The 14,703-nt window shown below is 48.0% G+C and overlaps 1 protein-coding gene across 1 annotated transcript; it reads left to right on the top strand.

Moving 5' to 3' along the window:
• The first annotated feature begins 12,267 nt into the window (after window positions 1-12,267).
• On the top strand, window positions 12,268-13,638 carry LOC125546215 (cationic peroxidase SPC4-like). Its single transcript, XM_048710386.1, has one exon. It carries the CDS (start codon window positions 12,387-12,389, stop codon window positions 13,464-13,466), a length of 1,080 nt encoding a protein of 359 aa, XP_048566343.1. The 5' UTR covers window positions 12,268-12,386; the 3' UTR covers window positions 13,467-13,638.
• Window positions 13,639-14,703: the final 1,065 nt, after the last annotated feature.

Genomic DNA, 14,703 nt, shown 5'->3' with positions numbered 1-14,703 from the left:
TACCGATCCTCATATTTGCGCCTTGGGGGTGATCTTGGTTTCTTTGCATGATTTGGCCGATAAGCATTCTTCTCTTCACTCTTCTTTTGATATTTATCCAATAGTTCAGCGAAGGTGATTTTTGATCTCTTACACTTGCGCTTATTTCGGCCTTTGTTTTCGTTTGGTTTGCTTTCATCGATCATTGGATTTCCTTGTTGCCCCCCAGTCCTTAGCGTCTTCATTGTAGCTTCGATGGAATTCTCACCCTCAAGTTCATGTTCATTGTGATCTTCAACTACTTCTTTACTTGAAAGCTTGATCCCATCACCTTTTGTTTTCTAGCCGATCTTGTTGTGAGAACAGCTTTGGAGTTAAGCAAACGAATGGTTTAGATTTGGCATCTTCCCATTCGGCTATGAATTCTCTTTCGCATACTTTTTCCGATGTCCTTAAATAAGAAACTATACTAGCATCGGTTTTCCCAAAAGATTTTAACCTTGGCTTTAAATTTCTAAAATCAAAGTAGTTAGAACATACACGTCTCAATTGAGACCATGCGTAAGCCAAGTATGAAGCAAGCAAAGCTACCCAATTAGATATGAACTTTAAATAAAGCAATGGGAAAAGCTTTGACTGCAGTAATAAGTCACTATCGGTCTCTTTGAATGGTACAATATATTGACCGATATGCTTAGTAACAATTTTATTGCTAACAAGTAAATTGCCCTTCTTCATTGGTCTTTGAAAATTACTTATGAGAATATTTCTTATAGATGCATCAACAATAAAGTTGTGACCAAATCTGAAAATAGGTAAATTACTTGCTAGACATACCTCTTCAAATATGTTGGGAGAGAATGATGATTGCATGTCATGAATAATATCGTGCTTTGCTTTTGGATGGCTTCCCAACACCGCGTCACAATTTTCTTCTTGATTCCATGCATCATAAATTTGAAGATCTTTTTCAACCGAACTTTGTTCGGCTACTTGTTCTTGTCCTTGAAGCTCGTCAATTTCTATGGCACGAAACTCATAGGGCAGGAAGTAGGTTCCATTAATTTCAGAAAAATCAAGCATGGTTGTTTTGCTATGCTTTCCATGCTCTTTCTCAATAATGCTTGCCTCTTTGGATTTGATGGACTCAGAATATATACTACTTGATTCCGTTTTTCCAATAACCGAATTTTCTTTGTTACCTGAATCAATGACTTTATATTTTTTAATTTGCAAGGCTTCTCGCTCTTGTCTAATTTTAGCCCACATCTCAGCTTGGCGAGCTTTAAACTTTTTCATCTCAATTTCCATCCACTCCTCATGAGATTGCCCCCCAATACTTTCAGACTTTTCCGGCAATGTGGTGCCGCAACTTTGCAATTGTTTAGGGGGTACACTAGATGGTACAGCACTGGGCGACCGTATCATTTGCACAACTCTAGCTTTTACTGCAGCAAAATCATGAGGCTTCTCGCCTTCTATTAGTTCCTGTCGAATGGAGTTGCATAAATCCCAAGAGAATGTAAGCTTGTTCTCAACCACCCAGTCTGGATATGGTTGCCCCCCGATGCTTTTAGACTCTTTCGGCAATGAGATGTTGCCGAAATTCTGTAATTGTGTACGGGTTACATGATATGCCACGGTAGTAGGTGAAGGCATTTGTGCTCCTGCAGAAGTTTCACTTATTCGGCCATGACCATGAAGGTGCGGAGCCGAATTATGGACATCAACAGTTGCGTATGGTGCCAAAAAATTAGTAGCATTAGGTGTAGCATATGATGTTTGAGGGTAATTGGCCAAATAACTAGTAGTAACATGGCCAATTCCCCTATCCACCGGCACGTTTGGATTCACATACTGCAAATTAGTTGCCGATGAATAAAAAGGTGAAACACTTTCTTCTATGCTATTGGAAATTTTAACATCAGGTGTTTCAAATCGATTAACCGAACCCATCATGTTGTTCATCGGCATATGGATTTGTGGAGTTGCCGATGCATGAGGGTTGGGATACATATGTTGCATGTTGCTGAAATCATAAGAATTTGAAACACAAAGATTATTTTGCATCGGCCCTTGCGCATAATTAGATGCATGATTGATAAAACTAGGGCTAGCCCATACATTATGCTCATTAGGTGATCCAGCAACAACATATGGATTATTTGCATCTACAAAGGGGAATTGGGTATTCATATTACCTTTGTAGATTGCAGCAACTTGATGACGATCTCTTCGTAGTAAGAACGGGCCGGAGACCATTCAAAGCTTCGTCCCCAGCGGAGTCGCCAAAAAGTGTGTTCGCACACGAACACGTCACCGTGTACCTCCAACGCCGAGGGTGATGCACCGCAGCTCACGTCGAAGGAGACCCGTCCGGAAGCGCGGTACGCAAGCAATCCGGCGGGTGCTTTTGAGGACCCGAAACCCCACACGCCCGGGAGGGACCCCGTCAGGGCACGCGGCGGCTATGGGCCACCCTAGGTCAACCTGATCGCCCCTAGGGCCTCGAGGTTCGCCGCCCTGCAAACAAAGAACGAACGAAGAACGAGGAAGAAGAAGAACAAGGGAGGGAGATAAAGGTAAAGGTAAAAAGATGATATATTGATAGATCGATTGTGTGTTGTTCAATCGGCCGTCACCTCTCATCTATTTATGAGGCGGCTGGACTTCCCGCACAAGAAAAGGACTAAAAATTCCGTCCAAAACATTAAAAACCCTAACTTAACTCGGACAGGAATCTTTGGTAATTTCCCGGACCAACTCGGTCTCACCGATTGGTTCATTTCGGTCCCACCGAGTGAACTTTGCCAAATCTCTGTATCCTTCTGTAATTTCTCGGATCAACTCGGTCTCACCGATTGGTTTGCTTCGGTCCTACCAAGTCAACATTGCCAACTCTCTCGTAAATTTTCGGACCAACTCGGTCTCACCGATCAAATCAACTCGGTCGGTCCGAAATGACTCTGCAGCTTCTATTTCTGACCTTGTTTTGCCTCCACAGGTTGCATACGATCTCGGATTAAGATGATTTTTATATCAAAATCTACCGTTTCGACGAGACGCACAACTTTCATGTTGAAACATTTTCCATCAGAGGCCATATTGATTAAGTTTTATGCCTTTCTCTACTCTGGTGTCAACATGAACATCCCTAAACTTGTCATAACTTTTGCATCCGAACTCCGTTTTGGACCATCTATATATTTATTCCCATCGGCTTGAAGAGAGTCATCCAATGGTGACATGAAATCATGAATTTGACATCATCTCATTATAGCCTCAAGTTACTCTTTACGATCATGCCATTTTCGAGCGTCAACAACTTCTTTTCCTTCCACTTCTACTTCATTATCTTTATCTAACATACTTGTGTCACCTCATCTTATTAAGAGTCTCATTTCCGTTCGTTGCTTTACTCGTAAAAATCCTATTACCGTTGAATTTGGTGAGCTTGGTTTTTGTGTCAAAGACGCTCGAACCAGGATGGTACTTCACCGATGTAACAGCCCCGACGAGCTCTATCTGGTGCACTCGCCTTCATCCATCACCACCGCACTGGTTGCTCTCTCCGCTGGCGTCGATCTCTGGCACGCTCGCTTGGGTCATCTCAACCCCGTCACACTTCGTCATATTCTTAAGAGTTTCAGTTTCAGTTGCAATAAGATCGAGGATCACACTTGGCATGCCTGTCGAGTCGGCAAACATGTTCGCCTACCGTTTAATAATTCCACCACCATTGTTTCTTTTCCTTTTTAGTTGATTCATAGCGATGTGTGGACTTCTCCGGTTCCTAGTAACTCGGGCTATTTATATTATCTGATCATTCTTGATGATTATTCTCATTATGTGTGGACGTTTCCTTTGTGCAGAAAGTCGGATGCACTCTCTACCTTGACGGCTTTTTACTCCTATGTCCGCACGCAGTTTGTGCGTCCCATCCTTGCGCTTCAGATGGACAATGGAAAAGAGTTCGACAACCTCGTTTTCCGTACTTTTTTGTCGCGTCATGGCACAGTTTTCCGCCTCACATGCCCGTACACTTCACAGCAGAACAGTCGAGCCGAACGCGTCCTTCGCACTCTGAATGACTGTGTTTTCACGCTCCTGTTTCATGCCAACGTGCTGCCTCGTTTCTGGCCGGACGCACTCGCCACTGCATCACTTTTTCTTAACATTAGACCCTGCCGCCCACGGTGGAACTACGCACCTCACCATCTTCTCTTTGGTACACCCCTGTCTTATGACGACTTGCGTATTTTTGGGTGCCTTTGCTATCCCAGCACTGCCGACACTGCTTCTCACAAGCTTGCACCTTGATCTATCGCTTGCATCTTCATCGGCTACCCCTCCAACTCCAAGGGATATCAGTGCTACGATCCCGTCTCCCACCGTGTGTTCACTTCCCGGCACGTTTACTTTGATGAGCATGTGTTTCCGTTTCACCGGGTACCCCCGGCTGTTCCTCCCGCCACTGGTGACGCGGGCTCCTTGACGCCTTTCCCAGGGCGCTCGCGCGCCTCTCTTGGCCCGCCCCTGGCTTTGAGGCGCGGCCCCCACATGCGCGCCTCCTACAGCCGCGGCACTGTCGCCCTCGACGTTGGCGCCCGTGGCTCCTTCGACGCCCGCGGCCCCCGCAGTGCCCCCGGTGCCCCCCCCCTCCGGCGCCCCCGACGTTGGCGCCCTCGCCCCCCCCCCCACCCCCCACCCCCGGCGCCCCTGACGTTGGCGCCCGTGGCCCCCGCAGCCCCCTCGGCGCCTGTGGCCGGTCCGGTCACCCGCACCCGTATCGGCGTTTTTCGCCTGAGCTCGCGCTACGCCTCGGATGACTACGTCCATGCGGTGTCCACCTCTGAGCCGTCACCGTTGTCGTCCTCCGTTCGAGCCGCTCTTCATGACCCGCTCTGGATGGCTGCGATGCAAGAGGAGTTTGACGCCCTGTTGCGCAACCGGACATGGCAGCTTGTTCCCCGGCCCCGGCACGCCAACGTGATTACCGGGAAGTGGGTCTTTAAACACAAGCTCCGTCCTGATGGTACCCTTGATCGCTACAAAGCGTGTTGGGTCGTTCATGGCTTCCGACAGCGTGCTGGCATCGACTTCACCGACACCTTTGCTCCGGTCGTCAAGCCCGGCACGATACGCATGGTTCTCCACCTTGCGGTCTCCCGTGCTTGGCCGGTGCACCAGATGGACATCTCCAACGCCTTCCTCCATGGTCACCTCGAGGAGCAGGTCTTCTTTCAGCAGCCCACCGGGTTTGTTGACCCGGCGCTTCCCGACCACGTGTGCCTGCTTTCGCGGTCCTTGTACGGACTCAAGCAGGCTCCGCGTGCTTGGTACCAGCGCATCACGGCGTTTCTCCATCAGCTTGGGTTCCGCTCTACCCGCTCGGACGCCTCGCTCTTCGTCTATCATCAGGGCTCTGACACGGCCTACTTGCTGCTCTATGTCGACGACATCATCCTGACGGCATGTACAGCTGGTCTCCTCAGTCAGCTCACGGCTCGTCTTCGCGCTGAGTTCGCCATCAAGGACTTGGGTCCTTTGCACTACTTCCTTGGTGTCGAGGTGGTGCGCCATCCGGATGGCTCCTTTCTTCATCAGCGGAAGTACACTCATGAGCTCCTCGAGCGCGCCAACATGCTTAACTGCAAGCCTGCTGCTACGCCTGTTGATACGAAGGCCAAGCTTTCTGCCACGGATGGTTCTCCTGCTTCGGATGTTGCTTTCTATCAGTCTATCGTTGGTGCTCTCCAGCACCTCAGTCTGACTCGACCGGAGATCCAGTATGTCGTGCAGCAGGTGTGTCTTTATATGCATGCTCCTTGCGACATTCATTGGGCTGCCGTCAAGCGGATTCTCCGCTATATTTGTGGCACTATGGATCTTGGCGTCACGCTTCACGCCTCCGCCGATACCGCCCTCACCGCTTATTCCGATGCAGACTAGGCGGGCTGCCCTGACACTCGTCGCTCCACTTCGGGTTATTGTGTCTATCTTGGACCCTCACTCATCTCGTGGTTGTCCAAGCGGCAGCCTACGGTCTCTCATTCCAGTGCTGAGGCTGAGTATCGTGCAGTGGCCAACGCCGTCGCCGAGTGTTCGTGGCTTCGCCAGCTGCTTCAAGAGCTCTCTTGCCCTGTTGACCGTGCCACGGTGGTCTACTGCGACAATGTCTCGGCGGTCTACCTCTCCACTAACCTGGTGCATCATCGACGTACCAAGCATATTGAGTTGGATATTCATTTTGTTCGGGAACAGGTGGCGCTTGGCCATATTCGTGTTTTACACATCCCTACTTCCCAACAATTGTGTATCGGGTCCGCCTCCTAGTTTCTTGTATAGTTGAGGTCTGTGGCCCACCTTTATACATCGTACATACGTGCCTATGCACGAGAGCAATATATCATGCAATCATAATCTCATACAGATATTACGAGTTGGCATTTGGGTCTGTAAAAGCTTAGAAGCTAGCCGCGTAATGGGCAGACCCAACTCTCCCGGGAGGTTTTTTTTTTCTTTGAGTGGTAACTCTCCCGGGAGGTGATATTATCGCTTATTAACGCTCTAAATGGGACAGGCCCAGCATGCAATAAGACGCATGTCTCCCAGGAAAGCACGTTCCATTTTATTTTGGATTTTTTCAAATTTTTATCTCATTCGGTTTTATTACGTAAATAAATATATTAGAAAGTTTTAAATTAAGTTTAGAAATGTTTGTGAAATTGAAAAATGATCATGAATACAAATAATGATTGCCAAATTGAAAAAACTGTTCATGAATTTAAAAATATTGGTCAATGCGACAAAAGGTTCTTGAATAGAAAATAATATTTCTGAATTTTAAAAATCATCATGGCATTAAAAAATCACGAATTTTGAAAATGCACAAATTTTAATAAAACCTAGAAATAATAAAATCAAAGAAAATGAAAAATAAAGAAATCCAGAAATTAGAAAACTGGTAAAAAAACTTATGGAACGTAAGGTTCGAGAAGCTTCTGAAAACCAGTTGAAACCTCCTCCTATCACATGAGTGTCTCCTTTAATTATCCACCCAAAAAATGCTGCTATTGGACAATTCCTGTCGATACATATTATTTGCGGGTTCGACCGCATTCTTCAGTTATATTTTTCTTCTATTTGGTCTTCTTTTTTCTTTTTGTTTTTTCATATTTTATTTTCCTTCTTATTAATTTCCTTTTCAAAATTTCCAGTTTTATCTTTTCATTCTGCTTTTTGATCTTTTCTAATAAATGAACATTTAGTATTTGAAAAGTTTTCTAGTTCATTAACAGTTTAAAACTTCATGAATATTTTGCTAAAATTATGAACTTTTTTCGTTGTGAATATTTTCTAAAATTCATGACTATTTTTATTATGAACATTATTTTTAACATTTTCAAATATGTCATCAATAACTTGTTTTCCAATCGATTTTTCCTCAAGAGCGTGCTGACGTTAGACACTTCTGCTATGCCCTAATTATCTAGTTCTAGTCTTGCGGAGTGTTCTAGTTGTGTGCTCTGAATGCACCTCGTGTTCCTTTGGTTGCGCCCGAGTCTCTCTCCTTTGTTGTACTACTTATTTAACAACCCAATGCAGCGCAACACGAGATCTGAGGCTCGAGTTGTTGTCTAAATTGGTAATCAGATCCTGCCATGACTCACCCCGTGGCTAGCACTACATGTCCCCTATTGCTCCCTTCACCTCTTTCGCCACTCTCTCTTCTACTCCATCCAAACCTCTTCTGCCCTCACGAGCACCGCGTCGTCTGCAATTTCTACCTTTGCCCCGCCCATCGTTTCTCTTCATCCCCTCTCGGCCCTACTTCCACCATTATCCACTACATCTGTTTCGTCCTTGATCAACAACGATCACCACTAGCACGACTTGTTTTGGCTCATCGCCACCAACTACGACGCCCTTGACCACACGGGCACCAGTGATGGAATGGCGCCATGCTGATGTCAATGTGTTGTTGTGGTTCTTGCCACCGTCATTGATAGCCTCCTTGACGACATGATGACCAACAACACCACCGTCCTCACCGTCTGGTCGTGGTTCAAGCTATATCCTTGCCAACCATGCTTCCCTGTCGATCAACCTAAAATGGCAGTACCGCAACTTGATTTAAGGAGATCTATCAACCATGGAGTACACCTGCCGTATAAATAATCTTGGTACCGCCATGGCCATTTCAACAAGGTATTGATTACTATTTGACCATGCAGCTCATCGACGGCCTCACCAAGTCGTTCCATGTGATTGATGTGCCTCTACCAGGCTTTGGAACAGCCATCTCCCATCTCTCCATAGTTGAACAAAAGATGCAACAACGCGCCCTTGTCGAGGTCTCCACGGTGGCTCCTGCGGTGACCACAAGAACTCCTTCATCATTGTGAGTGTTGTCGAACGTGCCAACCAAGGCCGCAACTATCATGGTTGTGGCAATAGAGATAGCGACAGTGTCATCATAGGTATCTATTATTACCAAAAAGGTCTTTACGCCCCACTTTATATAAAGCAACCACTAAAGGCACAACAAGTCACCAACAGAGTACCAAACGACAAAAAAAAAGACGGAAAAGTATAATACAACACAGACAAGAAATGCAACGGTTATTGCTGAGGGCACAACTCAACAAGCCCTAGAAAGAAAAACAAACAGAGGAAGACATGGGCGAGCCCCGAGGATGGGGTGTCTAATCTAGTTCCGGTGGTGGAGGCGGAAGAGGGGGTGCCAAGCGAATACCTGCAGTCAGAGTGTCGATGCCGGCGCGCTCCGGTCCACGGCTAAGCATCTTCCACAGCTGGAGAAAACCACAAAGTTTGTAAATAGCATTAGAAGACCGTCTAAAAGAATTGACGTGACACGCTTGTAACTCATCATAGAGATTCGGGATTGAACCGTCACGCACGAGAAGGCGTTATGGTTGGAGCCTTCTTCAACGTCGCACAAAGGTTTCTACTATTTGCTAATCCTCTCCTTAAATTTTATTGTGGAGCCATAAATTCATTCATGGGCCTCCACGTGATCAAGTAAATTCCATACATAAGCAAATCACCTGTTCATTATGCCTAAAAAATTATGTCTGGAAAAATCACCTGCTCATTATTTGTTGGGTGCATGAACCTGATCTTGTGGCAGGCTCAAACGCTAGCCAAGAACCCGTGCAGTTGCTTCCTAGTCGCCGGCCTGCTTGTGCAGTAAACTATAACTGTGTAAAGCTGCTTGTGCAGGAATAATATTAGCGACTCGTGGTGGAGAATTTTGTAACGGGAGAGGGGCTCAAGAAAGAAAGATGCGTTCATAATCAGTGCAAGTACTCCTTCCGTAAACTAATACAAGAGTGTTTAGATCACTATTTTGGTTGTCTAAATGCTTTTATATTAGTTTACAGAAAGAGTAGGAGAGTAAAATATAGAGAAGACAGGTATGCATAGTATCTAGCTAAGCTCCGATAATCTCTGTCTCTGCTGACGTGCCGATCAACGGCCTATCCTGACCTGTCGAAGCCGAAAGCTACCCCAACTTCTATAAACTATTAGTGGTAGTACAAAATTAGTTAACGACTCCCACTAGCTGGAGTAGCTTAATTAGCTAGGCCACACTCACACTTCTCCAAGTGGTAGTACAAGTTTTTTTTAGATGGTCACGTTTGGCCGTGAACGGCGAGACCAGAATAGGGATGCACACTCTGGTCAAATTTGCAACTTCCCTTTATCAGGGTATATAGGCATGTATGGTTTTTTGGATTCGGACTTGTATTCCTATAAACATTCTCGGGCAATAAAGTTCTCATGTTGCTCATAAAAAATACTCCAGCTGTAAATAAATACAGTACTATAATATAAGAGCCCTTAGATCACTAATTCTATAAAGAAAACGTATGTGTCTCCCCAAGCAAGTGGAAGTATTGCATCCAGACGACCCTTATGTTGTCATTCGCTACACAAAAAGGTGGACATTTTGGTCGTGTTCCTTTGTTGAGTGCATGAACCTGAACCTGATCTTATGGCAGGCACACTGACTAGCCAATTAAGAAGAGTATAAAGCGAAGAACCCGTGCAGCTGCTTCCTAGCCGCCGGCCTGCTTTTAAGCACGGGTGAATTAGATAAAGCCGCTCACTGCCTTTAATCATGACGACGCATTCTAAACAAATTTCTAACGGAAGAGAAAGCTGCATGCATGATCAGTGCAAGTGGGGGAGCAATACATAAAAGTAGCAGTGTCTAGCTAAGGCGTAGCAAGGCGAGTATTATTATTAGAAGTAATTAACCACATGTTAATTAAGGGATCAATCCCTGCCTGTTCTAACTGCAGGCAGTTGCCTAGTGTCGCGTCGATGGGTTCGTGCTGATAAGTGCCATCTTTGAGAAACTTAGGAGTAACATCACATACTTCAATACAACTTTGCTTATGTGTCACATATTTAATAAAGAAAGAGGTGTTTGTAGTAACTAGCTAAGTTACCGAAACATCACACACTTCAAGAAACAATGAGTCTATAACTTAATAAATACATTGTTGCATGACACTACATAGATGTTCCTACCCATTGTGGAGATAGTAACATAGTATAGGGAAGTGTGTAAGTTACTAGACTATGTTCTTGCCCATTCTGACCAGCCTCAAACACACGCCCACTTGAGAGCGTCTCGATCTTCCCCCTGTATAAGAGCATCTCCAACAGGCGTGGCAAAACGCGCGCCCGCGCGGTAAAAGCAGTTTTTCGCGCACGTCGGTTGGTTCCGCGCGCTCCAGCGGTGGCGGGAAGTTACCGCGCGCGGGAAGCGTTTGCGCGCGCGGGGGAAAAAGCGGCACGCGGCGTGGTAGATTTGGCGCGCCGCTTCACGTGCGCCTATAAAGTCTCGCGCTTCGCCACGCGCCCTCTTCCTCGCAACCTCGCCGCTTTCTGCGCCACCACCGCGCCACCATGCCGCCGCGCCGCCGGGGTGCTTCGGGCTTTCGCAGCGTCCGCGAGCGCCCCAACGGCTGGTACTTTGCCGAGATACGGTTCGGCGACGTCCGGCTCGGCCTCAGGACGTTCCGGAGCGCGCGCGAGGCGGCCCGCGCGTACGACGCGGCGACGTGGCGCTTGGAGAGGCCCCGGTCGCAGATGAATTTTCGGGACGTCTTCACGCGCGAGGAGGCGCAGCGCCTCGCCCCTCCGCCACGTCTCATCACGGACATGGACCGTGCCGACCACTCTCGGCGGCAGCGCCGTCTCCTCGTCGCCGAAGAGGACGAGCGAGCCATGGCGGAGTGGCGCCGTGCCACCCAGAGGACGTCGACGCCGAGCGTGCCTACTGGGCGGAGAGGACGGCAAGGCACCGCTCGGAGCGGGCGGACCTGCGTCAGCGGAAGGCAGTGGCGAACGAGCAGTGCGACATCGTCTCCGCAGGTGGGAGGTCATTCTTCACCTCGGACGATGAACGTTGGGACGACATATGGCTCTCAACCTTGGACGACACCGACGAGAGTGATGATGATGATGATAGCGACTTGGAGTAGTTTTCTATCTATGTATGCCGTAGTAGTTTCTATCTATCTATCTATCTATGCCGTAGTAGTATCTATCTATCTATGTATGTCGAATTATATATCTATCTATGCCGTAGTAGTTGCACCGATGTAAAATATCTTTGTATCTTTTTTTATCTATGTAATTTTAATTTAAAAAATATTGTAGAATGAGCGCGCGCTGCATTTTACCGCGCCTGCTGAAGCTGTGCGCGCGCGGCTTTTCAGCGCAGCTGCTGGAGCAAACGCTGCGCGCCGCGCCAAATCAGACGATGGGCGCGCGTCAAATCTGGTTTTACCGTGCGGCGCGTCGGGCGCATGTTGGAGATGCTCTAAGAGGCATCTTCATCAAATAAAGAAACTGCTGATCATTTACTCTTGGTCGCCATTTGCCTCTGTTTACAGTTGCTTTCAGCAGTGATCAGTAATCAACGGCATCTGATGACATGTCAAAGTCGAAAGCTAGACTACCCATCATAGTTAGGTTGCTTAGAAAGCCACAGTCAGACTGCTCTCCGCCTCTGCCTCGATCGTCGTTAGCCGCCTCCCGGCAAGTTGATGAATCTGCTGTACGTTTGCTTTAAAAGAAATTCTCGGCATCCATGTGTACGCATGCCTGCATCGTCGACTCGTCGGCCAATCATTTTCCTCCTTTCAAATATTTGACTCGACCACCCCGCATCTGCATGCGCGGTAGTTTCCAGCCTCGGCTCCACCGGTGCAAGTGCATCGCATCCACTGCACAGTATGATCGATCGAGCTCCATGTCAGCCAGATAAGATTCATGGAGAATGCACGCGCGCCTATAAAAACCCACGCACACCTCCAACCTCAACACAGGCACAGCCACAGCCACAGCCACATCCTACGATCACCATGGCTTCTTCCTCTCCGTCGGCTGCTCGTGCCCTGCTCGTCCTCGCCGCAGCAGCTCTGGTGCTGAGCTATGTGTCCGCCGCGGCTGGTGCTGGTGACTCGCCGCCGCTTGCCAAGGGCCTGTCGTTCGACTTCTACAGTGCCAAGTGCCCGCAGGCGGAGGCCATCGTCTTCGCCTTCCTCAAGGACGCCATCCGCAAGGACGTGGGCCTCGCCGCCGCGCTCCTCCGCATCCACTTCCACGACTGCTTCGTGCAGGGCTGCGACGGCTCCGTGCTCCTCGACAAGACCAACGGCGTCGACAGCGAGAAGGTGTCTCCCCCCAACGTCACGCTCCGTCCGTCGGCGTTCAAGGCCATCAACGACATCCGCGCGCTCCTCCAGAGGGCGTGCGGCGGGCCCGTCGTCTCCTGCGCCGACATCGCGGCCCTCGCCGCGCGCGACTCCGTCCACCTGGCCGGCGGTCCGCGGTACGCCGTACCGCTCGGCCGCCGCGACGGTCTCGCCCCCGCGTCCCTGGACACCATCTTGGGCGCGCTCCCGCCGCCGACCTCCAAGGTCCCTGTTCTCCTCAGCTTCCTGGCCAAGATCGGCCTGGACGCGGACGACCTGGTGGCGCTGTCCGGCGCGCACACGCTGGGGATCGCGCACTGCGGCTCCTTCGAGGAGCGGCTGTTCCCCAAGGAGGACACTACCATGAACAAGTGGTTCGCCGGCCACCTCAAGCTCACCTGCCCGCGACTCAAGGTGGACAACTCCACCGCCAACGACATCCGCACCCCCGACGTGTTCGACAACAAGTACTATGTGGACCTGCTGAACCGGCAGGGCCTCTTCACCTCCGACCAGGACCTGCACACCGACGCCGGGACCAAGCCCGTGGTCACCAGGTTCGCCGTCGACCAGGCCGCCTTCTTCGACCAGTTCGTCAAGTCCATGGTGAAGATGGGGCAGATCAACGTGCTCACCGGCAACCAGGGCCAGATCCGCACGGACTGCTCCGTGCCCAACGCCGCCCGCAGCGCCGGCGACGAGCTGCCCTGGTCCGTCGTCGAGGCCGCCGAGAGCTTCGTGTTGTAGTTAGTAGGCTTTAGTCGGTTCTTCTCAAGCTGTTTGTTTCCTTCCGCAATGGTTTGGACTTTGGATGTCAGAGTGATCGTGTGTTAAGTTTGTCAAGCAACGAGAAATATTACTGTGGCCCTCGTGTAATCGGAATCCAGAAATACATGGTTGTGCTAACTTGGGATGAGAAGATTTCTCTTGTCACCTTTGTTAATGATGTCCACTTTTAAGATCATCTTTGAAGCTGGCCAAAACTATAATGGATACGTGCCACTAGTCCACGAGTTGAGCGATGGTAACATTTGTGCAAATATCATGATAAGTTTTTTAATTATTACTAGCAAAAGGGCCCGTGCTTTGCAACGGGATAAGAAAATTGTGGCCATCAAATAAGCCATCGGGAACATAATATCTATCCTGCAACAAAGAATCATCAATAAACTGACATTTGGGATCGTATTGCCTCTTTTGTGTATGATAACCAAGGCAATCCTATTTTGTGTATGGGAGATCTTAATGATATACTTTATGATGTCGATAAAAGTTCTCCTTTTGTGAATTACTCTCGCTTGCATGCTTTTCGTTATATTGTCAAACAATGTGGTCTGATTGATCTGGGATATAGTGGCCCTGCTTATACTTGGACAAACAAAAGGTATTCTTCCAACCCAACCATGGAAAGACTTGATAGATGTCTAGTTAATGCTGAATGGTGTGCGGTCTTTCCCAATTCTAATCTTTATAATCTTCCTATTATTCTCAGTGATCATGCTCCTATTCTTCTTTCTACTGATGCTCATATGCGCAAGCCTAAAAGGAACTTTAAATTTGAAAACTGGTGGCTTATGGAAAGTGATTTTCATGAATATGCTAAAAATATTTGGATTGCTTCCAGGGATAAAGCTTTCCACAATAGGGCAACTAACCTTGCAGGAGCTTTAAGAGTGTGGTGTAGAAAGAAGAAGCCAATTCAGCAGGAGCTTGATACTTTAGGTGAGCAAATAAAAAATATCCAAATGGAACCTCCTCAGGTACAGAACCACTCTCTAGAGACCTCTCTGATTTGTAAGTATGAGCAAAACATGACCAAGTTAACAGAGTATTATAGGCAAAGAGCTAAAAAGCATTGGGCTGTCAATGGTGATAGAAACACTAATTACTTTCATCATGCTGTGCTTAAAAGGAGGAGGAAAAACAGAATTGTTTCTATTAAGGATGAGAATAACAATCTTCAAGTTGATTCTCATACTATTGC

The sequence above is a fragment of the Triticum urartu genome, chromosome 3 (genome assembly GCF_003073215.2).
Source record: "Triticum urartu cultivar G1812 chromosome 3, Tu2.1, whole genome shotgun sequence".
Taxonomy (NCBI): Eukaryota; Viridiplantae; Streptophyta; class Magnoliopsida; order Poales; family Poaceae; genus Triticum; species Triticum urartu.
Note: the sequence above shows the minus strand (reverse complement) of the source record. Positions and strands in the feature narration are given on the sequence as shown.